The sequence below is a fragment of the Ambystoma mexicanum genome, chromosome 6p (assembly GCF_040938575.1).
Source record: "Ambystoma mexicanum isolate Mex_15411 chromosome 6p, UKY_AmexF1_1, whole genome shotgun sequence".
NCBI lineage: Eukaryota > Metazoa > Chordata > Amphibia > Caudata > Ambystomatidae > Ambystoma > Ambystoma mexicanum.
In genome coordinates, this window is record NC_090935.1 from 1,160,574,636 (window position 1) to 1,160,602,176 (window position 27,541).

Here is a 27,541-nt window from a genome sequence, read left to right on the forward strand (position 1 = left end):
TACCTGGACGACTGGCTAATCCTGTCCCAATTCATGACCTGGCAGTACAGCATACAGCGGAAACTATCCAGACCCTAATTTCTCTGGGATTTTCTCACTTTTTCTGGGTTCCCACCTCACTCAGCCATGTATCTGGCAACACCATCAGAAGACTGGATAAAGGCCATTCTGGGGAAGGTCCAGCGGCTGTCATCAGCCAGGACTGCAACAGTATGGTAAGTCCCCCTTGGGGATGATGTCCTCTTGTATTCATCTGGTTCCTCACTGCAGACATCAGATGAGACCCCTTCAGGAATTCCTAGACGCCAGCTGGAAACGGGTCACAGGCTCATGGACCGACATGATCGCCCCAATCAGGAATTCCATCAGGCCCTACACTGGTAGTCCATTTGCTCTTATCTCTCGCTGGGTGCCTCCTTTCAGATCCCTGCGTATCAGGAAAGTCACGAATGACGCTTCTCTGGAATGTTGGGACTCCCACACGGGCCGATCCTATGCCAGAGACCGCTGGCTCCTGCAGGAAAAGGAGATGCACATGAACGTCTTGGAACTGGACTGTTTCTGGGCTCTCGAGTCTTTTCGGCTTCAGCTGCAGGCGAAGGTGGTACGAATATTCACAGAATCTGTGGCACTGGACCATTGCTCAACAGATGTTCCTCATCCCATTTCATCTGGCGGGCAGTAAAAACACTATCACTGACTCTCTCAGCAGGGAACTGCGGTCCTGCTACGACTGGGAGCTCCAGCAAGCACAAGTGTCTTGTCTCCAACGAATGGGGTCACCCTCAAGTTGACCTCTTTGCAACAGCAGCCAGCACCAAGTGCCCAAGTTTTGCCAGCAGATATCCTCACGCCAAGAGTCTGGGAGACGCCTTTTCATTCCCTTGGGAGGGCCTCTTCCTGTATGCTTTTCCCACTCATTCCCCTGTTGCTACGATAGATCAACACACTCAGACGATATCATTGCAAGATGATCCTCATTGCACTGGCATTGCCCAGGCAGACCTGGTACTCAGAGCTTCTTCATCTGGCAGTGGTTCCAGCCATCAAACTGCCTACTCTTCCAGATCTACTCTTCAGAGAGGGAGGGTCGATCCTGCACTACGACCCAGCGTCTCTGAGCCTGGCGGCCTGGCTCCTGCAGCCCTACAATTTGGACACTACTCACTGCCTTTGGAATACAGGGACATTCTAGCCAAGGCCAGGGCCTAGTCTTCTCTTACCTGCTACAAGCACAAGTGGAAGTGCTTTATAGTGTGATGATAGTCACAGAAGTTTTATCCGCGGCGCATAACGGCGCTGCAGCTTCTGTCTTACTTGCTCTCACTGGCCAGGTCAGTCCTTGTCCATTCATCTATGAAGTTAAACCTGGCTGCCATTTCCCGGTACATCCATGCTCCGGGCAAGCTCTCGCTCTGGTCACACAGGCTCTTTAAGGAGTTCCTCAAGGGCATCTTCAGAATGTTTCCTCCAGTGAAGGCTCCTTCCCCTGCATGGTAATTGAATGTGGTACTGTCCAAGTTGATGGGGGTGCCGTTTGAACCTATGCATTGGGCCACCCTGAAGTTTCTGTCTTGGAATACCGCCTTGCTGGAGGCTATCACCTCTGCCAGGCGGGTGGGGGAAATGCAGGCTCTCTTGTAAGCCTCAATATTTGTTGTTCCACTCAGCAAACGTGGTTCTACAAACTCATCCTTCCTTTATGCCAAAGGTCCTGTCAGACTTTAACTTAAGTCTGGGGTCCTCCCAGTTTTCTTTGCAAACCCTTCTTTCAACTGGTGAAAGATCTTTGCATACACTGGATGTTGCACATGCTTTGAAGTTCTATGTTGCACGCACAAAGGACTTTCAAAAGACTTCTCATCTTTTTGTCAATTCTGGGCCAGTGGTACATGGGAAGCCCTGTCCAAGGCTTCCATCTCCAGGTGGCTCTGCGGCTGTATCATGCATTGTCATCAGCTGGCCAGCAGGCCTTTTGCAGGCCGGCCGAGAGCCCACTCCACCCGAGCCATTGCATTGATGACAGCGTTCCTCTCTGGTGTACTCCTCCTGGATATCTGCAGGGCTGCTACATGGAGGTCTACCCACACCTTCCTGAGATTCTACTATGTCGACAGGGATTCCTGGGAGGAGTCTTGTCATTCAAGCGGTGCTTCTCAACCTGTTTGCATGAGGTTATTCTGTTCCAGGGGTAAGTGCATTGCTTCTGTTGAGCCTTGGCCACCTCCCGTGGTTGTGTTAGTGTACTGCTGTGTAATCATATTCATGAGCATGTGAATTCATGTAAGACCCCATGCTGGAAAAGGAACAAGTTACTTGTAACTCTTTTTCTTACGCGTGGGTCTTGCATGGATTCACCTGAAACCCTCCCTTCTTTTCCTCTTGGCTCTTCTTGATTCCTACTGGCACTTTACATGCGTGGAAAAATCTGAAGATGGCCACCAGGGGTGGAGCTTAGAAGGACTTATGTCATTGACTGGGGCAGTATGACCCAAAATAACAGCAATAATGCAGTTTATAGCATAAAGCGAAACTGCTTTATATTACGGAGGATTCCCAACCTGACGACGTGGAATATTCATGAGCATGTTAATCCTTGTAAGACCTATGCTGGAGAACAAGAGTTACAGGTAAGTAACTTGTTCCTTCCATTGGAAAGTTTCAAGATGGTTACGCCAGCGCGCATCTGAAATGCCCTCTTCCAGGGAGACTGACTGTGCGCTATGGATTTGACAGACTCCTTTTTCTATGTGCCCATACATGCAGCGCACAAGAAATTCCTGATATTTTCACTTGCGGGTTGGCGTATTCAGTACTGGATTCCTCCCTTTGGTCTGAATGCTCACCTCGAGTCTACACAATGTTAATGAACCCTCTTGCGGCACATTTGCGAGCCCAAGGTGTGCACATTTAACCTTATTTAAATTACTGGCTCGTCAAAGCAGAAACATTTCAAGAAGCACAAGCGTCTCTTCAACTTCTCCTCGATTTATTGTACAATGTGGGCCTTTCGGTCAACGAGAAAAGATCTTGCCTATGGCCTGAGACAGAACATCAGATTTATGAGATTCCGGTGGGACTCCAGTCTGGACAAACTTTTTCCTATGACAGAAATGATTCTGGATATAAGGATTGCCACTGCACATTTCCTTACTCATCAGGAGACTTCAGCTTGGTGGTTCCAAGATCTTTTAGGGCTATTGGCAGCATCCATATTGGCAGTTCCATTTGCATACCTCGAGATGAGGCCCCTTCAATTATACCTTGCAGCCTATTAAGAGGTGCAGATACAATCCGTGAGAATTTCAATTCCGGCAGAGCTTAAGTCGGACGTGCTTTGGCGGCAACACGAGAGCAACATGCAATTAGGAGTCTCATTTGAGGATTCACCTCGACTCATGTAGTAACTATGGACTTGTCCCTTATCGGATCGGGAGCAACCTTAGGGCAGCTTCAGACATGCTCCCTGGTCTCTGAAGGAAGGAGAGCTTCACATAAATCTCCTTGAACTTCTCACAATTTTCAAGGCATTGAAATAGTTTCTCCCTATCATCAGAACTGCCACCCTTGTAAGAACAAGACCGTATGACAACAATGTTTTATATCAACAAGCAGGGGGAGCAAGGTCCTCCCCCCTCTCTGCAGATTGGCTATTCAGATCTGGGAGTGGGCAGCTCAACACCAAATATTACTGCAAGCAATCCACTTAGCAGGCAATCTCAAAACAAGAGTGGACAAACTCGGTTGTCTGTCTCACTCCAATAACTAGTGGGAACTCAGGACCTCAGAAGTGCAAGAGATCTTCCATGCCTGGGAGTTCCCACATGCGGACCAATTCGCAAAGGTGCACAAATGCAAAAAACAGCTGTTCCCTTTGTTACTGGTGCAGGGCCTGGATTCCCTAGCAGATGCTCTCCAAATCTCCTGGGACCACTGGACATTTAATGCATTTCCCCATCTTCCACTCATTCTGAGGGTAATTGCCAAGTCCTGCAACTTGTTTCACTGTGCCTTGATCGTGATAGTTCCAGACTGGCCCATATGAATATGGTACTCGTATCTTCTGAAACTTGAGTCTCTCCGGACCTCTCCAGCTTCCAGTATCTCAGGAGTTTCTGAGCCAGCGGGGGGGGGGGGTCAGGTATTCCATCCTTTCACTCAATCACTGAGCTTAGGAGCCTGGTTCCAGAAGAAATATTTTATGGAGATCTAGGTCTATCTGAGCAAAATCTTTCTATAATTTGTGCATCCAGCATGTCTTCTAAGAGCCAGTATAATTAAATGTACTTGTTTCAGCTACTGATGCTAAAGCCATCCTTAAATCCACATCAGACTTCTCTAGACAACAGTTTATCCTTTTTGTCCTATTTAACATCTTCAGGCATTAGAATACATTCTTGTAGATCTTATTTATCATCCATGTAGCTTAGACGGATTTACGAAAAAAGACCATGTATAAGCTTCTAGGTGCATTTTGAGGTAAACGTTGGCAACAATGTTTTAACATAATTAGGGTATGGTAAATTTGATTAACCTGGTTCCCAAGACGAATTTTGAGCGTTTTACCTTTTAATAAGCATAAACAAAATGGCTGACTAATTGCCATGTTTGGTCACTGTCATTGAGCAAGCATTTCTAAGTCATGTAAATACATACCTCTATTATACATTTACCATATAACTTTCACCCCACAATGAATGTACATGGCTTCGATCATGTATCCATATAGTCCGATTAATGGCTAGGGACATATTGGAACAATCCGATAAGCCTATTAATGATAGACACCAAAAAATGGGAACTGACGTTAGTAAGATAAAGTTTAATAATAAACAATCACAAACAGTCATACATGTTATATGACACAAAATGTCAACCTGTTTTGCCAAATTACAAAAGATTCATACAAGGGTCTGATAATGGCTCCATTGCTGATAGGCACACATTGATATGCACCTCAGTTCTTATTTGCGACATTTGCAGCATCGACTTGTGCACTGCTTCTGGCATGCACATGAAATCATCTCAAGGCAATCTCATGGAATTGTACTCAGTGACATCATAATAGGCTCTAGGACTAAATCACCACATTTCCATCCCATTTCCACAGGCAAAGGATGGTCAGGTATGGCACAATGGTCATTTCTCCACACCATGGCTTTATGGTGTACTCATCAAATGGAAATGAAGAGCATCACTTGTCGGGGACATTGCTTCTGGTTTACCAGTCTTTGAGAACAAGGTATGTCATGCTCAATCGAGTCTGTTCTGTGCACATTATATATTCTGCAAACACTTCTGCAGTTTTGATAGTCTCCTCTGTGAGTTCACCAAGGCCCACGTTCTTCACCAGTTCATTGTTCTCTTTGATAACCTTTGATGAGTGTGTGGTGAGATTGGCAAACTAGGAGGTGGTGTCACAACCAGTTGAAGTGTGAAATGATAGCAGTGCTGTGGACAAATCTCTTGGTAGATTGTCAAACATTATCGATTGGTACATAACGCCACCTCGTTGATGTACCCGACATCATCCAAAGATGTTTGCATTGTGCACGGTCGAAGTGGGAAACCAAAAGCAGAAGAACATTGGTGTCCCGGGATGACACAAACACTGTCCTGAACTGGCTCTCCACAGCATGCAACACCAGCCATGTGTCAGCTTCTCCGTGTGTTGATTTAAGCGCATTTAAATCAGTTGTCCCTTTTGATGACCTGACCTTAAGTTCCTCCCTGAACCCTCCTGCAACTACAATTTTTGTCCTCGGGTGCTTGTGAGCACATATTTGACAAAAGATTTGCTAGATCAGCTTTATTATCAGCCATTGACAAATAAGCGTTCTAGATATTTGGAAGAGGCACATCACAACCCTTAATAAGTCATCCAGTTGGTTGAGTGGATTTGATATGTCGTTTTCTGGTAGTACCCTTGATTCGCTATACCTGCCGAACACAACATCTATCCGTTGATACCTATAACCTGCTTTCAGCATTGTTCTAACTTAAATGTCAGCCAGATCACTGAAGGTTAGTGCATTGTCAGGCTTTGCCACAGCTACATGTGCTTGTCCATCAGTGACGAGACAGGATGAACTTTTGTGAATTTCAATAGATTCAAGACAGTTTATTCTGTTATCCCACCTGCCAGAACGGACTTGTTCCCAGTGCATAGTGTACCATTCATTTCCATAAGTTACAAAGGAACTGGAAGAAGTTAATGTGCTGGAACAGATGGCAAGTCAACCGGTCTACCAGCTTCATAAGCAGCAAATACACGTTGGAGGACATTTCTGTCTGTTTTCAGAATAGTTTTCTTGCCCTTAGTGTCTTTAAACACGTAATATAGAGAGGCAAAAGTCGGCGCGTTTTAATGAAACATCTGGTTTGTTGTGCTGCTCTGATATCATCAATCTCTTTTGGACAAAGTAATCTATTTCCTCTTTTCCAAGCTCTTTGTCACAAAGTAGCGAGTCTTGGATTGAATCTGTTGCAAGATCTTGTGTTGCAATGTTTTGCAGTGACTCTGGGTGTGTAACAGTAGAAAACACATTGAACCCTTGGAAGGTCTATACCAAGGCACTCTCGTAATCATTGTCACACTTTTGTCATGACTTGGTAGCTTCGTTGTGAAGGCGCATAATCCCAAGGCAAAGATTGTACATTGCATGTGTGCTAGCTGCTGTAGGAGATCCCAGAGTAAATTATTGTCCACCTGCACAGGCTGATGTTGTCTTGGTTATACCAATGATTACACTACCTTTCGTTCCTGTGCCATTTATCCACTCCATGGCTTTATCAGGATCAACCTGGTTGAAGTTTTGATTTGATCCCTCGACAACAAAATTGCCCTTTCGAAAACTCTGATGACACAGCATCTGGAAGTTGGTGCATGTCAGCTAAATATATTGGACTCCATCTTGCATAATTAAGGTGGCCATACCGCTTGAAGTATGGCACCATCTGACTGAAAGAGGAAAGATGGAGGTCCCATATACCATGACGCTGGGCTCGAGTAAACTGCAACAGAATTGAGACCATGTCCATGTACTGCCACCAGAAGATGACGTTCACATCCTCATATTTACTTCCAACAAAATCTGTCAGAAGCTAATGAAACCGTTCCTGCATAAGAAGTGATAACAGCTCTGGAATTAGTTCAGGTTTGTCATTGTGGATTAATGTGGAAACCTCAGCGTGGTAGTTTTTAATAGCTTCAGCAACATTCGAATGAAAGGCCGGCACCAGAATTCTCCCTAGGGCTTGCAAGGTAAGTTTGTGAGCACTCCTGACTTTGTAGTATGCCTTTCCAGCAAGAACAAGTTCCACGATAACATTCCCCAGCAGTTCGCTTTCCACCCACACCTCAGCTAATCCAGATCCACTGAAATGCTGTCCTATAGCATTTATTAAGTTCATTGAGATATGAAGGCCACCAAGGCGTGGAATTAACTTCTCCTGGTATTCTGGAACAGACCACTTTAGCTCCATTAGTGTACAGTATGATGCTTGGTCCACTGTGATGACTCTATGGTAGCTTCCAAAATGTAAAGTTATTGCCATACATCTCTTCACAAACTTATTTAAAGTATCCAATTCATGAGCTGGAGCTAGGATTATGGGCATACTGCTACTGTCTGCTCTGGTTCTACTGACAAAATTGAATACTATCCAGGAAGGTTTTGTCTTGGAATCTTGATGACTCCGAAAGAAATCTAGGTCTTTCGTTTCTGCTAGTTTTGAGGAGTCATTATCCTCTTCAGACTTCTTAAAATGGGCTATATCAACAGGGGCAGTAAATATGGGCTCACAGGTATTTGGAGTTATATTGGCAGGATGCAGCTCCTCAAGGACATTGGGAACAATGCGATTGTCTTGTAGACGGCTGAAGCATCTTCAGAGCACCATCTGTTGTTTGGCCTTCTTGCCAAGCAGCCATTAGGGTTGCATGGAAAGTATTTTTCCTGTCAAGCGTCTCATCCAAGATATCAATATTGTCACATGTGTAGTGAATACATTTGTTCGTCGTAATGTTTAGGGGAATTATGGCACCAGTTGTTTGATATAATGATTTTAGAGGTGTCTAATTGGAAGACCTGTGCATAGCTCAGTTAGTGCCCAGCCTTGTTGAAAAACATCACCAGATATTTTGACCATGTAGCTTGGTGTAGTGGACTGGCTTGGCCAACGTGTTTAGGATTCCATTTTATGCCCCCACTGACTAAAGAAGATCCTATGGTACACTCAGAACTCTACTTCGGACATGTCCCTCCTCGGTTTGCGTGCTGTCATAGTCTAGGGACACTTGACTGCCAAAGATAAGAAACATAAAACGGCCACAATTACAATACAACAATATATTACAAAAAGTTTAATCCAGCATTAGTTCAGCCGGTCAGATAGCACAGCGAGTTGAGCGCTCGTTCTGACTTTCGTGTGTAGCCTGCTGATGCAGGTTCGAAATCCCGGCAGGGCCAACTCAGCCTTTCATCCTTCCGATGTCGATAAAATGAGTACCACGCAGTGGGATAATAACTGTTATTGCAGCATTCAGATACCTATGGGTTTGTAGCGCTATATAAAAAAAAGCTAGTAATATAAAAAAAAACTTTCCACTGCACTATAATGCAGATGAAATAGAGCATTAGCTTATAATATCTTTCCATAATAATGCAATTTGGAGGCCATTTTTAAATGATAACACACTCACAATTCAGCTTGGGAACCGGGTTAATCGAATTGAGCATACCCCTAACTATGTTAAAACATGAGGTTCCCAAATTTAGCCTGAAAATGCAACTAACATTCACATACCAATGATACACAAGGCGCTATATAAATGCCAAGTAACATAACATATAACAGATATCCGTCCTATCTAATAGGAGCTTACCTATGCTCAGAACATTTGCCTATTTCAACTGCCAATCCCATTATAAAAAGATATTTTGAAGGGCTGCTTTGCCTGCATCCACCGGGCAACTGGCCTCACCCGTCACAGGACCGTAACTTGGTGCTAGCAGCGCTTGCTGACAAACCTTTTGAGCCAATAGCTACAGCAGATATTAAATAGGTTATGTGGAAGTAGTTAGTTGCAGTCACGTCTGCTCAAATTAGTGAAATCCATGCCCTTTTAGCCTCCAACCCCTACACTGTTTTTCATAGGGACAAGGTGGTGTTTAGAACCCCTCTGTCCTTTTTTACCATAGATCGTTCACATCAATCGCGAGATGGTTGTTCCCACTTTCTTTCCCTCGCTGCAGACTGTTGGCAAAGGGAAATTGCATTGTCTAGATGTCAGGCACGCTCTAAAATTCTACTTGAATCACTTTGGCGATTTCAGAAGCTCAAACAGAGTATTTCATTTTTAGAGGGTCTTAGATCTAGAGTCTATTGGGGCGAAAATGCTTCTGAAAGAGAAATCGCCACACATGGAGTCGCTCGGGCATGTCTCTCCCCTCTATTGTTTAATATATATATCATCCCACTTTGTATGGATTTGGAAAATCTGGGTCTCTTTTTTTTCGAACTAGGCAGACGATTTTCAGCTGTTGCTGGAGATCAGCGGGAACTATGAAGTGGATCAGGGAAAGTTGAAGCTGGTTCATCAGATTATCAAGGGCTGGATGACAAATAATTAGTTATGCTTAAATGCAGCCAAGACGGAGTTCATGATCTATGGGTCTCAGCATGTGAGAAACAAGCTGAACCAGGCCTTTGAGAGTTTCACGATTAATGGCAGTCAAATAGCGGTCATATCAAAAGTGAAAACTCTGGGCACCTCCATGGAGGCCATCTTAAATAGTAGTGGACATTTTGAGGCAATAGTAAAGAACACTTCCATCTCAGTGTTGCGCCAAGTTGCCCCTATGGTCTCAAAAGACAATCGTGCTAAACTGGTCAGGGCAGTGATACTCCCACAATTGGACTATTGTAATGCCCTCTTAGGTGCGGCAAATAAGGAAGATGTCCAGACCTGCAAAAAGTGCAGAATGCTGCAGTCAGCATTGTGCACCAGACCAGCCGTTTGGAACCAACCTCTGCAGCACGGAGGGAGCTGAATTGGTTGGCTGTTTCTGCAAGGATTCAGTTTAAGCTGTTGACCATCTGTCATAGAAGTGTCTTTGGAGAAGCTCCGAAGTACCTTAAAGAAAGGGTGAATCTTTATCGCCCAAAAAGGAATCTGCGTGCTGCCAAGGCCTGCTGCCTGGAAGTCGACCGTATAAAAAGAGCTTGAGGAAACGGTTGTGCCTTCCCTGTTCTGGCAGCACAGGCCTGGAATGATCTGCCTGAAATCCTTCATAAGGAAGAAAACCATCTGGCTTTCAGAAAACTGTTAAAGTCCAGACTGTTTGTGTAACATCCTGAAAATTGCTGGCACTTATGATTTTCTTCATATGATAGCGCCTGGATGCCTTCGGGCTTTGGCGCGATACAAATCTATTAACTTAACATAACTGAGAAAAAGTTAAAGTGTGCATCTCATATGGAAGTTAGATTTGCTGTGTTCTGGGTCCACACTCCTGGTTCCCCAGCGGTATCGCCTGCCTACAGGGTGATACCGGACAACCAGGAGCTGGTTTTAGTTTCTGCTCATCGAAGGTTTATTTTCAAATCATGCCAAAGTATATGCATTTATAGAAGATATCTTTTGTGGACACCTGTTGATTTAAGCAAAGTAAATAATTTCTTATAGATTACTGTGTTGCAATACAGCAATAGATGGTACCTGGGTTCTGTAAGCGAGCGGCCTGAAACCCATTGCATTAGTTGCCATATCAGAGGGGTGCTGGTTCTACAAACATTTTTACTAAATTCTTCAGCATTGGATCTTTCATAGATTCACATCCTGTCCGAATATTCCCTGTTGTCAGGCTGTGAATCCTCAGTAATAGTAAAGCAGTGTGTTTACATTTTAAAACTGCTGTTACTTGAGTGCTCCATCAGTCATTTTGGGTCATATTGTCCCACAGCTTACTGACACTTCTCCCTTAGCTGCACCTCTGGAGGCCATCTTCAGATATCTTTACTGCACTTTCAGTGGTCGGAGTCCTCAAAAAATCTCTCAATTTTCTTGGTCATTTTGCCACTATTTCTGCATGCAGTCATATATTTACCAACTCTTCACGACGCCAGGAACTTCCTCCGCCTTTTTTTGGTTTCATTGCAGCTGCTTCGGATATTCCATTTCGGTGTTCCCTTGTTGAGGCCTTGCACTTGAAGCTATGGCCGACACCAGGAAGAAAAGCTTTTTCAAATCCTGTGCTCTGCCGCCACCTGAAGAACATCTATGTGGGGGACCGCCACAATGACTGCCTCTAATTTCTTTATCCTGACCTTGAGATGGGCGAATTTTCAATCTGACGTTCTCAAGCCAAGACCCTTTGAGGCGGTCACCTGAGGTTAGTGACATTGCTAGTTGTTGATGCTAGAGCCTCTGATACAGCCTGTGTCCATAGACCTGTTTCCCTCCGGCCAGCTCCCACTCAACCGGAGCCCTGCGAGCTCTCCTTGGACATCCTATCCACACTTTGGTGTCAGAGTTGCAACATAGTCTTCCTGCCCCATTTGTGCCTCCACGCCAGGAATTCCCGGGTGGCCCGTTGCCTGCTCCTCCATCACCAGCTGGGCACCTATCTTGAGCACCCACACCTGCTCTTCATCCTCCTGCCACCCTTACGGATACTGATGCTGACGATGGCATCTCCCTAGGTGATATGTCTACCCACACTAATACCTCAGATGAGTTTGATAATGTACCAGGGGATGACGATCCCGAGGACCCTCATCTTTGTCACTCTCCTGATGAAATCGGCTCCTTCCACGCCCTTGTGTCCTGGGCGGCCAAGTTGTTTGATCTCGTCCCAGAAAAGTAAAAGAAGAAAGGCTTCTTGTACCAGTGACAGGAGCAAACAGTCTGTGGTTTCCATACATATCCTCGAGGACATCTAGTGAGACGATCTTATGACCATGAGAAATCCCTCTTCTGCCCCTCCGTAAAAAGTACAGATTCCAAAAAAAGTACAAGACCCCTGACTCGGCCCCTAAATGTCTGCGAACGCAACCCAGTCCAGGCTCTGAAACATTCTGCAAATCCATCCTCGCCATGTTCAGTGCTACCTGACAAGGAGGGGAAACAGCTAGACTCCTTCGGGAAGAACATAATTTCCACGGCTGCAATGACCAAAGACGGCTAATGTGATTGCTGTCCTGTCCAGAAACGACAGGGAGCTCTTCCAGATGGACCCAATATAGGACTTCCTTCCAGACAGCAAGAAAGATTACGCTTTTGCCTTTCTTTGCGAAGTGGAGGCAGCCTCTGATCACGCACTTTCAGTGGCAGTTGTGAGAAACCAAGGGGTGTCTCACCCACTAGTCCCCGGGGATCTCTCTCTCATGTGATCAGGGCACGGCCATCACCTTTGGATCCAGGCCCTGGGGGTGGACCAGTGTGGGAGGATCACCTGGCTGAGGGGTCTTTGGAGAGTGGGGGTGAGACAGCCGACGGTGAGACACAGTATTCACCCCTATTTTGTTTATCCAACCCATCTTTTGTTTTAAGATGCTCCGAGGCCCCCACTCCCCCATCCCCCCTTTTACACAAACACTGGGAAGAGGGTGACTAAAAGTAACAACATTAACTTTCACACATGATACTGGCCATGTCCCGCTAATCCAGTCGGGCAAAGTCAGGCACTTAATTTTAAGTGCATACACCTGATGCCAATTAGCTCTCCTCACTTGAATAAAAGGCAGAACCCAAAGACGCTCGCTGATCAAGGTGGAACACGAGAACAAGCAGGACTTCTGGGACAAAGGCAAACCTATTGGAGCAGAGCGACGGGCCAGCGGTCAGAAAACCCCAGAGTTCCCTACTGGAGGTCGTTGCCACCGACATGCCGCGAGTGACACGTGGAGAAGGCTAGATCCGCAAATGAAAACTGCATTGTGTTTCAAGGACACCAGCGACCCTCTCGGGTGAACGGCACAGTTGGGAAGGCAAAGTGAGGCCTGTGGTACTAACCTTGACCCGTGAATTGGAAATCGTAAAGCAAAGAAAAACGCACACAGCCAGTGAATTGGCAAGCGACCTGAAAGACCGGTATGTGTTAAAGTTTGAAATAGCAACATTTTATCACAAGTGATGGCTGCACACATGTGAATGAGACGCGAGGAAAGGCAGACCTGTGAATGACCCTTGAAATAAAAGGCAGCTGCAAGTACAGCAATACTAGGTAACGGAGTGGTCTGGCAAAAGGAAGTAGCCACTCCAAAGTCTCAGTGAAAGGTAAATAGTTCGAAGCAAGAAAGCGAATAAACAGCAAAAGTGATATGGAAAAGTTTAATTCCTAGAAGGGGGAAAGTAAAAGTTGAAATATACATTTTGAGTTGAAATGGTCCTGTAGTGGTCTTGTAGTTAGCCACGCACATTTGAAAGCCTTCGACATCCAAAAGTGGTCCGAGCCTGACAGAGGGAGACCCAAGGTGAAGAAAGCTTGGCTAAAGGAGTCCCCCCTTGCAAGTTTGTGTTGAACTTTATCGTGAAAGGTCTGAGCCAGACAGAGGGGCGGGACCTTTGTGAACTTTTTGGTTGAAACATTATTTTTGGAAGTCAAGAAAAGAGACTTAAAACATGGAAGGCCAAACAGCCTGAATCCACGTTCCGGAACTGTATTTGTGTTGGAAACCGAGCCAGTGTGTGTGATCCTGCCTACAGGGTCAGCCTTACTCCATGAGGTCTAACGTGGCAAGGGGAGCTAGTTCAACCACATTTAATTCATTTGAACACTGATCTTTCCTTTTTCATACATTTCTCCTTTATTCACTTTTTTGTACAAGAGATAATGCAGGCATTAGCTTTTGTTAGCATAGGCCATTTTGATTTGACAGACTCCACTAGGACTGTCACTTATTATTTGATGGCCAAGACTACTTCATCTTAGTTATAGGGTAGACTAGGATTTTCTCCAACCCCAAAAATAAAGGTTTTACAAATTGTACCCATTGTCAGTGTCATACTTGTGATACCATGCCTCCCCTACACAATAGATACTGCAAACAATGGCTTCTGGCAGATGGGAAACAGCACCTCCCTACACTGTCGAGGTTGGCTCAATGACACTAGCTTCCATCCGGACGTGCAATCGAAAGTGGTGGACATGCCTTTTGACGGGGAAGACCTATTCAGCAAGAAGGTGGAGAAGACACTTCAAGCCATCAAGACGGACACCACACGCCCCGTGGGAATGCTGCAGCAACGGCACCAGTCCTTTCAGTCCGGGATGACCCGTTTTTCAAGGACGTCCCACGATTACAGACCTTAATAGTGGTCCAAGTCCTACCGGTCCAACACCTACCCTGCATCCGAGAGCTACAAAGTCTCAGGCCTACCGGGAAAATCGGCACCATTGCAGCTCCTTGCACACCAGAGTCAATCCTCTTAAGCAGACCTGACCAGTCTCTGCCCTCACCCCTCTTTCACACCCGAGTGGGAGGGCGACTCTCAAAGTTCATCGAGCAGTGGCGTTCCATCACCACTGATGAATGGGTATTGTTGCTGATCCAGCAGGGCCATACGCTAGAATTCATCAGGCACCCACCCTCCATTTCCCCCTTGTCAAGGGTTGAGAAGCAGTTGCTGTTGATCCTGAGAGTTGTTCAGTCCCTCCCTCCAAAGGGGGTATCAAGCGTGTACGTGGCCAGCAACAACGTCAAGGAGAGTACTAGAGATACTTTCTCGTGAAGGAAAAATCACGGGTTTGGAGACCCATTCTTGACTGAAGTCTCCTCAACATATTCCTGCGGGCACAAATCTTCAAGATGGTCACCCTCCAATATATTCTCATGCAGCTGCAGGAAGGAGATTTCCTATCATCCTTGGACCTAGAATAAGCGTACTTTCATGTAACAATGCATCTCGAGCACTGAAGATCAACCGCTACAGGGCAACACTTTCAGTTCAAGGCTTTGCCCTTTGGCCTTGTTCAGCTCTGAGGATATTCACAATATGTCTGGCTCCGGTGGCTGCACATCTACATCGGTTGGGGGTGTACATCTACCCGTACCTCAGTGATTGGCTGAATCGGGCAGACTCTCTTCCGCTGGATCAGCAGCACGGAGAAGCCATGATCCATTGATTGATATCACTGGGGTTCTACATCAACCTTGCCAAATCCTGTTGACGGCCTTTCAACATGCCTTTTTGGAGCTCAGCTGGAAATGTTATCCTGCACCTCTACTCCTTTGGAATATTGGGTGGAGGCCATGCTAGCAAAAACTCTACTGCTATCGTAGAACAAGTCGGCATCAGTCTGAATGTTGAAGTCCCTGCTAGGTATGATGTCATCCTGCATCCCTTAAATCCATCACTGCAGGCTTTGAATGCGCCCTCTCCAGTAGTTTCTTGATGGGAACAAGTCTTTGGTGCCTGGGAAGACACGATTTTGTTAATGCACACCTTTCGCGATGCTCTTCATTGGTGGATGCTTTGTTCCAAACTCACCCACGGGTTTCGCTCCAATCTCACCCAGTGAGCACCCTTTCACCTGCTGGACCACTAAGTCATGGTCAGAATGGACAAGTCTCTGGAGGGGTGGGGAGTCCATATGGGTTATCTCCATGGCAGGGGGTCTCTGGTCGCCGGTAGAGAAGACGTCACTCATCAACGTCCTGGAATTGCACGGTTTGTTCTGGGCCCTGAAGTTTTTTCTACTGCAACTCCAGGGATGGGTGGTCCATGTGTTCACCAACAACCCAACCACTGTTTTACATCCGCAAGCAGGGCAGCAACTGGTCCTCTGTTCTGTCGATGGAAGCTCAGGCCCTATGGACTTGGGCTCTAGCCCACAACCTCTTCCTCATCCCATTCCATTTGCAAGGGATACACAACATGGTGGCGGGTTCCTTCAGCAGGAAATTGCGATCCTGACACGAGTGGGAACTTCTGGATGATCAGGTCCTGCCCATCTTCAGCAGGTGGGGAACACCAGATGTCAATCAGTTTGTGACATGGGAGGACAAGAAATGCGGGCCTTCGCCAGCACTTTCTATCACGCAAGGAGCCTTGGGGACGTAGTCCCGTTCCTGTGGGAAGGCAGGTTCCTGAATGCGTTCTCTCCAATTCTCCTTGTCCCTCAAGTGTTCATTGTGTTAAAACGGCACCAGTTCAAACTGATATTGGTTGCCCCAGCTTGGCCTAGGCAATATTGATTATCCCCCAATCGGACGGCCTGGTTCCTGCTTGCTTAGAGTTTGTAAGAACACCTATGCTGCCAGACTGTCATGAGGTTCTGGGCAAAGCCTGGGTTTCTTCCAAAGTTTTTTTGCTAAGAGAGCTAGTGGAAGCGTTTCTCTACCTGCTGTTCTGGTTGTGGCCTATACCCCTTCCATGTGCATGCTTAAGACGTCTTGCCCTACCTTTTGACGCTGGTGCAGCCCGATCCAGCCCATTGTTCCATCAAGGAACCTCTGACTGCAATCTACAGGTTTACGCGTTCTCCTGGGACACCTTCTCTGTTGAAGGAATTCCTTAAAATACTGTTCAGCTCTTTTCCCTCCTGTTGAACATAGTCCAGTCAAAACTCATGGGACCTTCTTTCAAACCTTTACACAAAGCCTCTTTGGAGTTTTTGTTCTGGAAAACTAATCTTTTGGTTGATGTCACCTCAGCAAGACGTGTGTCGGAAATCCAGGCTCTCTCCTGCAGAAAGCCCTATTTGACTTTACACAGATCCAAGGCATTCCTTCGCACTAACCTGTCGTGCATGCCCAAGGTTCCGTCTTCATTCCACCTAAACATACTGATGGTGCTACGTGTCATTTTTTGCTCTCCTTCATCTCTGTGGAATGCTCTTTGCACTCCTTGGACGTGGTGCGAGCCCTGAAGTTCTATGTTTCCCGCACAAAAGGCTTTCGCAAGTCTTTTAGTCTGGCTCACATGGGCATTGCTCTCTCCAAAGTTTCCATTGCCAGTTGGCTGTACTCCTGCATTTCATCAACTGGCTAACACGCTGTTACCAGGCAGGCCCAGAGTCCATTCCACAAGGGCTGTGGCTGCTACCACGCCTTTCTTCTCTGGTGTTCCCGCTGGTGGACGTTTGCACATGGAGATCAGAGCATACCTTCACAAGGTTTTACTTAGTCTACAGGGATTCCACTGAGGAGTCCAGGGCTGGCCAGCTTGTTATGTGCACCCTGTTTAGGTGAGTTGAGTTTTCTGAGGGGAGTTTTTCCTTCAGGTGAGCTGTACTCTGCCCATTGTTGGTATTGCATATGTACTGCTTCGTAATCTATTCAAACAGCATGTGAATATATGAAAGATCAAATGCTGGAGAAGGCGTACGTTTCTTACCTAGAACTCCTTTTCTCCAGCATTGGCATTTTTCATAGATTCACATGCGACTCTTCCGCCTCCCTCTCTTATGGCTCTTCTTGGCTCATATTGCCACATTCATGTGTGCTTACCAAAATCTGAAGATGGCCTCTGCAGAGACCTGTCAATTGGCTGGGGCAATATGACCCACAATTACTCTGATGGAGCACTAAAGTGAGAGCCGTTTTAAAATGTAAACATAAGCTGCTTTACCATTACCGACGATTCGCAACCTGACGGGGAATATTCAAAGAGCATGTGAATCTATGAAAGATACCAATGCTGGAGCCACAGGAGTTACAGGTACGTTTCTTAATCCTTCCTGCATGGCGCATGCTAATCTGGGTACGGTAGTGTTCCGAAATATTCAGAATGTCCAAGCCTTCTGAGGATCATGTATCTGAGGATCATGTACAACACCTTCTTTTTCACAGGTTTTTAAATAGTTTCTGGTGTTTTTTTATTATCCTCCTCACAGTTTTGTGATTCTCAAATAACATTCTGGTCTCAAACTGCTCAAAGAGAACATGAGGCAGCTAATATTATATAACCTTAATGAGGAATGTCTCTTTTTCGGACCATTGTCTTTGTTCACAGGGATCTTTTAATTATGTTATTTTTAAATATATTTTGAGGTGTTAGCTCGGAAAACCTTTGATTACATTACTTCCTCTATGCTGTGTGCCACTTGACTTATTGTGCTTCCACAGGCACCCAAAAGTAATTGTTTGTATTAGTTGATTCCTATGTTCCATTTGTCTCTCATGGGGTTCTTTTCTGGACCCACAAGCTACCATGTATTTTTGTAACAAATGTAAGTTATTTGTGCTGCTGGTCTAGTAAAAGCTGTCACTGATGAGAATCCTATCACCAAAAGGCTTTTATTACAACTTTCACTATTAATGAAAGGTTTTTGTTGCCTCTTGTGTCTTGATTTCTGAAGGGAATGGACCCAGTCAATGAGAGAAGAGTTTTTGAAATGGTGGTCAAGACTGCCTGCAAGGAAAGCACTTCTCAGTACTTCTTTATTACACCAAAGGTGGGTGATCTATTCTTCTTTTTTTTTTCTTGCTTGCTGTCATTTTTCTAAAATCTTAATACTAGTCTGTTACCTGGAACACAGTGTGTTTTGTTTAACACTGACCCCTAGAAAACGCCCATATGTAGTACAAACTTTAAAAACGAGTATAGGGAGAATTATTTGCATTAAAAAATAGGCAACACAAATACAGAGTCAACATCTAGCAGTAAGTCGGCATATAAAGTATGCGGTATACAAACATATGGGGATTACATAGCACATCACACCTTATTATTTCGGACACCAAGCTCACAGCCATGAATATGAGGGTGTCATTCCCCTGCAGTTTCGTCAGTGTGGTGATGGAATGGTCTCTGGAGTAGATAGTGTTGATACTGTCCCCAAATATCCTTTCGGTCTTGAGGTAGGTGGTGTCAAACTCCTAATGTTTTTTTCTGTGTTGTAGCGTGCTTCCATGTCATATAGCTATGTTTGGATCTGTGTGGGTGGACCTTTCCACCATGCCTTGGCAACACACCGTTTTGCCAAGACGAATAACAGATTGGCCAATCTTCTAGCATGGGAGGGGTTGTCCTTTCTGTAACCCAGCAAACATATCCAAGGGAAGACCTTTATATTTACCTCCACTATTTCACCAACCACGCCAAATGCCTGCACCCAAAACTTGTAAATATGTGCACGCTTTGCAAGCCAGGTGAAGAAAATCAGCGGTGTCAACGACACATCTCTCACAGGTAGGGTAGAATTTGTGAAGTTGTGCCGGGCTATTGTGAATCTGGTGCAAGAATGTAAAGTGGAGGAGCCTAAAACGGCTATTGGAGGAAACCGATTTTGTCTATGCATAGATGTATTTCCAGGCTTTATTCGATATCGGCTGTTGAAGGGATCTCTCCCACAACCTACGAGCCACCTCCAAGCACCTTCATATTTTCTTTGTCTGTTTTGCGTATAGCATAGATACTAGTCGGCCCTCGCCTCCTGGGCACACCATCTCATGTGGCAGTTCTGATGCTGAAGGCTGAGATGGGAATGTGTCAAAGACTAGTTTGAATGTTTCACATTCTGAAGTACAGAAACTCATCCAAAGCGGATGTACCTCCAAGTTCCTGAAATATGTCTAAAGTCAGAAATTGATGTCCCAGAAAAGAATCTGTAAATCTAGTTAGACCTAGTTTATGCATAAATTGTATTTGGAGCTTTTCATTAGTTAGGTCAACATCCAAGATTTTGATCATCGGGAGCAGGGGCGATTAGAGGGTTTCCTCATCTAATATGGACACTGTTATGGGCTCAGACTGCGCATGTGCTGGCCACCACATTGATTTCATTTGTTTTATTTGGAACATCTTTGATAATGCTGTGCCACTATTGGCCTTTTGATTTGTACATGGGGTCGGTCTGGTTCAAATGAGTGCCAGTTGTAGAGGTACTGTGCCTGAGCCGCCAGGTAATACTGTTTGAATTTGTGGGAGAGCCAGTCCGCCCCGGTTAAGGGGAGCAACTAGTTTATCCCAGCTAATATTGGCCTATTAGCCTTTTGGAACTCAAAGCCATTGATGCTGCCAAACAAATAAGAGTAATCGAAAGTAAATATGGTCAATTTTCAATGGGTGCGTGTAGGGACTTTTACCTGATGAAGGTGATTCCAAGATTGACATATGGCCTGGAATTCTATCCTGAGAAAGAAGTATTGCAGCTAAAAACTATTGAATCCAAAATCTGGAAAAAGTTATTATTCTTTCTACCAAAATGTGTACTGTTTGAATTAATAAGATACGAGTTTGGCATGAACTCCTTAAAATGCTGTATGGACTGTAAAAAAAGCAATACTATATCGAAAGTGTGTCCTAGCTAAGCATAACTCTCTGTATCAAGTATGCTGTAATGACACAGGGAAATACATGTTGAACCTGAAAATGGAGGTAGAAAACACTTTAAGCAATATTGGTGTCACTATGAAATGCCTTTTGGAGAGACCTACCAAAACTAAAACAACGATTAAAGCATTTGATTGGGTGGCGAACAATGCGGTAATAATGAATTCAAAATTGTATGCTCAAGTCTTATCAGCATGAAAATGGTTCCCGGAACCGGAACTATATCTCGTAAAATGTCCTTCACGGAAACTGCGTCATAGTATTATGAGATTCCGTTTTAATGTGATGAATACTAATAAGATTAGAGTGATAAGAAAGTTGATTTCCGTGATCATGAAGGTCTGTAGATTTTGTAGGAACAAGGATTTCCCAGAAACACTGTCGCATTTGTTATTGGGTTGCCCGATGTTGATGAAAGAAAGACTTGCTTACTTTTCGGATTTTGTATATGATACTTCCTATGTATTAAGAGAGCAAGTATGGTATGAAATGCTTCATGGACATAATATCAAATTGAAGTTAAGGGTCATAGCATGTTTGACAAATGTCTGTAAAGTGACTTAAAAAGAGTTATGGTAGCTTTGATATGAAATAATTACATCTAGACAGGAAAACTCAGGGTTGTGGCAAGTGCATATCAGTGATTGAAATTGAAATGTAACGAATTCTAATTGAAATAGAGGAATTCAAGAATTGTTTGTGAGATATTTTAATGTTAAAATTGTTTTTTTTATGTTAGAAATGATTTTTATTATGTATGGATATAATAATAATGTTTATTTCTTCTGTGTAAAATGATGATGTATTTTTATGTTTTGATATTGAAAATTTGTAAAGGTTTTTTTAAACCAATATACAATAAAGAAAAAAAAATAATGGCTTGTTTGACGGCCCATAAACATTCTGTAAGTACGCTCTTTAATCCTTTAATGCATGTCTTTGGGGGCGTGGGTTTGGGCGGGATGTGGGCGGGGAAGCAGTGTGGACAAGGTGGACATGAAGAAACACATTGAGAAATCTGGGGAGTACAACCATCTTAATGAGTGAGATCCTTCGAACCGTGAGAGTGGGAGATTGCTCAATTTGGAGAGAGTGTCTCCTGCTCTCTGCAGCACGACACATAGTTTTCTTTGAGCAGTTTCCCAGGGACCCTTGCCATTTCTGTCCCTAGATGTGTAGTTTTATCGGCGTGCCATTGAACCACCAGTCTTATGTGGGACTCTGCTATGCCATCAGTGAGGGGAAATAGAATGGACTTGGATGCATTTACCCTGGGTGCAACGAAGACTCTGATTTAATGACATATAACCAGCTTGAGATTTGTTTGTTTTTGAAGTGTTATTTTGTCTGCGTAAATGGAGATGATACATTTGTATGATTGTAACTCTATGGCCCCGGTGTATGTGTCTCTCTCTCTGGTTAACGCTGCCAGGGGTTAAATAGCAAAAGAGAATTATAAAGAGGAGACAAGAAAGCACTGTTTTGTACCCCAACCTAGTGGAAACTTAATTGAGAGTGCCCTGTTAATGCATAACCTCGCAGTCGGCTGATAGTATAATAAGGAAACAAGTGATAGAATGAAAGGGTCAAGCCCCCATCCTGCAGAGTACTACCAATATAAATAGCCATTCAATAGAATCGAAGGGCTTTTCAGTGTCCAGTAAGGCTGCAACAGCCGGTGGGTCTGGGTTTAGGATATGAATTAAGCCAAATAAATGTTGGAGACCTTAGGAAGTGGACCTTCCAGGGATAATTCCCGATTGATCTGTAAGTATACATCTCGTCTTAAGTGGGGCAAGTCTGTTTACAAATATTGTAGCCACAATTTTGTTATCTGTATTGATGAGAGATTGTCAACAAACAAATGAGCAAGGTCAGGTAGATCTATCTGCTGTAGAGCGACCCCTGCTACACCCCTGGGTGGGTCACCCCATGCGTGGGTGGACACAGAATTATCACAAAATCTGTTTTTCTGCAATAAAGTTTTATTTTAAGTGCAGTTGGTGTAGTAATACACTGCTATTTTCAAAAACATAGGACATTCAACATTGAGGACGTACAGAGTGTAGTACCTGAGTTGGAACAATCAAGTAGTTAATATTTGAAAAATCTAATTCTGAGGTTTGTTCATTCTCTATGGGTTCCTTGGTCCATTGGGTGTGGGCACAATCAAGAGTTGAACAACAACATATATAACATGTCAACACGACAGTGTTTCGGCCATTTTGCGTGGAGCTAGGTGAGCTCTAGTGTTGTAGGCCTTCATCAGGACAGGAGTGTCTTTAGGAGTGGAGTATCCTATGTAGTCCGTTGGAATGAAACAGACAAATAACGTGTCAGGATGTAGATGGTCGACAAGGGTCTGGCAGAGAATAAGTAATGAATACTAGATGGGGCGGATGCCGGTGTTTACCGAATCCGAGGGGCACAGTGGCTCAGACTTCAAAGTGGGAGGATCCACTTCCACAGGATGGATTCTTCATCTTGTGCAAAAAGGCGCAGTCGTACCTGTCGGAGGATGAGGAAAGGTGCGATGATTAATTGGCGCAAAGTAGGTGTAGTCCCTCTACTAGTTGAGCACTATGTGAAGAAAAACCACACCAACATGGACATAGGGCCTGATCACGACCTCGGCGGTAACCCTTAAATCCGGCGGTAGCTCTATTACCGCCGGATTTAAGGGTCCGCCGAATCAGGGCTTCGGCGGATTTCGCCCCAGCTCTTGGCTGGGGGGAAATCCTCCGAATGTTCGCGCTATTACCGCCGGCGGGAAATCCGCCGGCGGTAAGAGCGCAAATTTTCCCCATTGAGCCCAATGGGGAATGGGGCATTCCTGAATGGGCTCAATGGGGAATGGGGACTTCCAAGTCCGCCCAACTCGTGATCCCGCGCTATTAGCGCCGGGAGCTATGGCGGTCGCGCTAATAGCCCCCGCGCTAATAGCGTTAGCGTTACCGCCGAGGTCGTGATCAGGCCCATAAAGTGGTGCGTCATACAGAAAGTGAGCACCACCAAAAGAAGTGGAGACATTGACAAAACCCTGACCAGATTGGAACAGAAATGTGTCCACAAACTACGCACTGTAAAAGAGGGTTTAAACAGAACTGTAGAGTGGAAGCATTTTTTGTAAAGTAATGTGAAACTATGGATGTCTTGTAACAATACACCTGTCTTTAGCAATGTTTTTGATTATGCGCATGCCTGAAGCACTGTCATTTACCATGCACCTGCCCGCAGCAGTGTACAGATTGATTCACAACCATTCCACTCTATAGTTTGAGTGGTAGCATTTTCATAAAGTAATGTGAAACTATGGATGTCGTGTAACAAATACATCTGTCTTCAGCAATATGTGTTTTTTTTATTATGCGCATGCTTGAAGCACTGTCATTTACCATGCACCTGCCCACAGCATTGTGCAGATTGATTCACAACCATTGACATGACAGCACACATAGTTTTGGATGGACAATTTTGACACCAATATCATGCGCCTGTTTTGCATGACACCCTTTACATGCGTCACATTCATGCATGACTTGCATTTCAGCCCGACTGACTGCCTGCACTGCCCGCACCAAGCAGGCACTACACTCATTTAGTAAACCCACTGGTCCACTACAAACCCCCTCCTGGACAGTGTTTCAGCATATGACCACCACAGCATCAAAACAGGCACCTAGGTAGTGTTACGCTCACCTGGACCCCACAGGGGTGTCGATCGGACCCGGACAGCTGCGGTCTCCGTCAACGTGATGCGTAGTGCAGAGATGACTGTCTGGACTGGCCCGCCTAGTCTTGTCTGTTGGACCCGAAGAAGTATTTTCCTGCAAGTGGAGACAGGGATTAGCCACCTGTGGGTTTTAGGGATGGCCTCCCAACTGTTCTCGCTCTCCCCCACTAATCACCTCCGATATCCCCTTAATAACCTCACCTTATGTTTCTAAAAGATGAGCTCTCCATCCTGCATGTCTTGCAGGGGCGCGTAGATACCAGTTACTTCACTGGTTTGAAGGCGTTGGGAGAGTTCCGGTAAGCATTGACTCTGAAGTCCCAGGCGGGATTGGTAAGTATCAAGTTCAAAGAGTTCAATGTGTCCGATGTTCACTCTTGTCCCCTTCCTTCCTTAAATTGCAACTGAGTTTGTGAGAAGAAGGTCTCGTAGCTGCTGCTGGCGTTCAGGTAAAAGTCTGTGTTACCCAACGCTGCCTGGTAACTATTGCATGCGTTAACGTGTTGTTTTTCTCCCTCTTTACAGATACGGCATATGAAGATATGGAGAATAATACCGCTGGTGGTAAATCAGGTAAGTATGGTGGTAAGAGGTATTTGTTGATTCCCTTGGCTCACCTTGTTATTCTTGTGCCCCTAGGTGCCGGAGTACGGTGAAGAAATGATGGAGACAGTGCCGGATCGAAAGATGCTGTGAGAACTGGTGAGTATGGCGCTGTGCTGGAGCTGGCGAAGCGACGCCTGCAGGACTGATGTACTTTCCAGGTCGAGAGATGAAATGGATCCGGAATCAGGTGAGGAATTTGAAATAAGTTTGTTTTCTAACCTTATCCTTTTCTTCCTCTTTATTCTAGGAGCTCCGGATTCGATCCGGGCGTGGCAGAAGACTGGATGCTGGCTGCAGGCACGGTGAGAGTCACGCTGCTGGATGCAGAATAACACGAAGCATGTGCTGCTGTTCGGGCGTGGTTTAAATAGCCTCCAAAGTAGTCCCAGGAAAGAAGTTCCCCAGGACCACACCCGAGTAAAAAATAGTCCCTGTAGTAAAATAGTCTCATCCAGGCCTCACTTTGGCTTGGATTTATTTGCAGCATGGTCTGCATGAGGTAAGTAATGTCTATGAGCCTGGCGCCTATGGCGCCAGGACTGATTTTTATTATGAGCCTGGTGCCTACGGCGCCAGGACTGAACCCAGACAGCCCCTAGCTGGGGCTGCTAGGGTTTTTGTAAATGTCTGTATGCCTGCTCCCGGGGCTGATGGGCTTGATCCGGATGTCCGGGGGTAGGCATCATGACAGGTAGACACCCCTCATCATGACCGCCGCCCTTAAACATGGTACATGCCCACGCCTCACACACAATCTGCCTCTGAGAAACTGCACCGCCGTATGAACTATCTCGGCAGCACTGCGCGCTCGCAATAGGTAAGTTTACACTGCACGCGCTTATCGCACATATCCTGGTATGCCGCATCATAGCATCTCCTATGGGGCACATTTTTAACAGTTTTAACTGTATGACTCTGCGTTTTACACGCTCCCAGCCACTTGTGCTCCTCAAAATTAAGGCAGTAGGGCACCCTTTTGGCACCTGAATATCTCCTGCTCTTAAGTCGCAGGCCACGGGCATTGCCTAGCTCCAACTGTTGTGGCCCACAGCACCTGGGGGGCACCCGCTCTTTTCTCCAGAACAAGCGATCGGGATAGCCCCTTTGTGCACTTTGGTAGACACATACAGGCACTCGCACTAACCGTATTTGCACTCCATTCCACCGTGCAACTTTATGATTTGTCATGTTGAGACTCCACGGAGCCCCTTTTCCCTTTTTAAACACACTGCACCACTCTAGTCCAGCACAGTGGGACCGTTATGAGGTCATCTCTCACCACCACTCCTAGGACCTCCACCACTACCTCTTTCAGCTAAATACTTACCATAGGCTGTAGAGGGACTACACCTTCTTTGCGCTAATTAGTCATTGTACCTTTCCTCATCCTCCGACAGGTACGACCGCGCCTTTTTGCACAAGATGAAGAATCCATCCTGTGGAAGTGGATCCTCCCACTTTGAAATCTGAGCCACTGTGCTCCTCGGATTCAGTAAGCACCGGCATCCGCCCCATCTAATATTCATTACTTATTCTCTGTCAGACCCGTGTCGACGATCTACATTCTGACAAGTTCTTTGTCTGTTTCATTCCCACAGACTACATAGGATACTCCACTTCTAAAAAAACACTCCTGTCCTGATGAAGGCCTACACTACTAGAGCTCACCTAGCTCCACGCAAAATGGCTGAAACACTGTCGTGTTGACATGTTATATATGTTGTTGTTCAACTCTTGATTGTGCCCACACCCAATGGGCTACCTACCTGTTTGATTCCACTAAATTCTCTAGCTTCCTTCCCAAGGAACCCATAGAGAATGAACAAACATAAGAATTAGATTTTTCAAATATTAACTACTTGATTGTTCCAACTCAGGTACTACACTCTGTACGTCCTCAATGTTGAATGTCCTATGTTTTTGAAAATAGCAGTGTATTACTACACCAACTGCAATTAAAATACAACTTTATTGCAGAAAAACAGATTTTGTGATAATTCTGTGTCCACCCACGCATGGGGTGACCCATCCAGGGGTGTAGTAGTGGTCGCTCTACAGCAGATAGATCTACCTGACCTTGCTCATTTGTTTGTTGATATTACTGTACCCACCTGGGCAGAGCAAGGCAGTAACCAGGTACCCTTCCGAATATTAGTTTGATGAGAGATTGGCCTGTAGGCTCCACACTGAAAGGGGTCTCTATTGGCCTTTAGTAGCAGGATGATCACAGCGTTCATCACAGTCTTGGGTTGGTGCTGCATTCAATCTCATGGTTTATATACATTCAGTAGGTGAGGGGCCAAGCTGACCACATACTCTTTATAGAATTTGCACCTGGGAGGTTTTCAACTGCAGCATGGATTTCTTGAATGGTAATTGTTCCATTTCTCTTTCCTCTGGAGAGAACCAGTACAGTCCCAACTGATATATATAGTGTTCAATTTGTGTTGATGATTTGTTGAACTGGAGTATATAGTCCAATATAAAACCGGGCAAAGCTGTTATGATATCGGCGTCCAAATGACATAAATTGCCCCTAGAGTCACAGATTGAATGGATACATTTTTACGGTTTGCCTGCTCAAGCAAGCCAAGCAAGTGTTTTACCGTGCTTCTGACATTTCCCATATTGCCTAGCCCTAGTGGGGGTGCCCAGGTATTTCCATAATTTTTTTAACTGTGTCTCTGAGTTGCTGTAGTGTAGAGAGTACTGTCGCCAGAGTTTTGGGGTCTTTGGTGGTGGTTTTGTATTCCCTCTCTAGGTCTTTAATCTTGTTTTTATGAAAGATAAACTCAGAATGTATAGTTCGCAGGACTCCTGCTTCCCTAGATATGTAGATGCCTGTAATGACACATTTTAAATGTTTTCTAAACTCTCGCCCGTGATTGAACTGAACCAGTGTTTGAAAGAAGTGTGTT

General features: G+C 45.1%; 1 protein-coding gene across 1 annotated transcript in view; it reads left to right on the forward strand.

The window, feature by feature from the left end:
• Window positions 1–27,541, forward strand: part of SMC5 (structural maintenance of chromosomes 5) — a 1,384,551-nt gene that overhangs the window by 1,270,402 nt on the left and 86,608 nt on the right. The window contains exon 23 of the mRNA XM_069625793.1: window positions 18,309–18,404. Coding sequence (XP_069481894.1) covers window positions 18,309–18,404 — 96 coding nt within the window. The remainder of the gene's footprint in view (window positions 1–18,308; window positions 18,405–27,541) is intronic.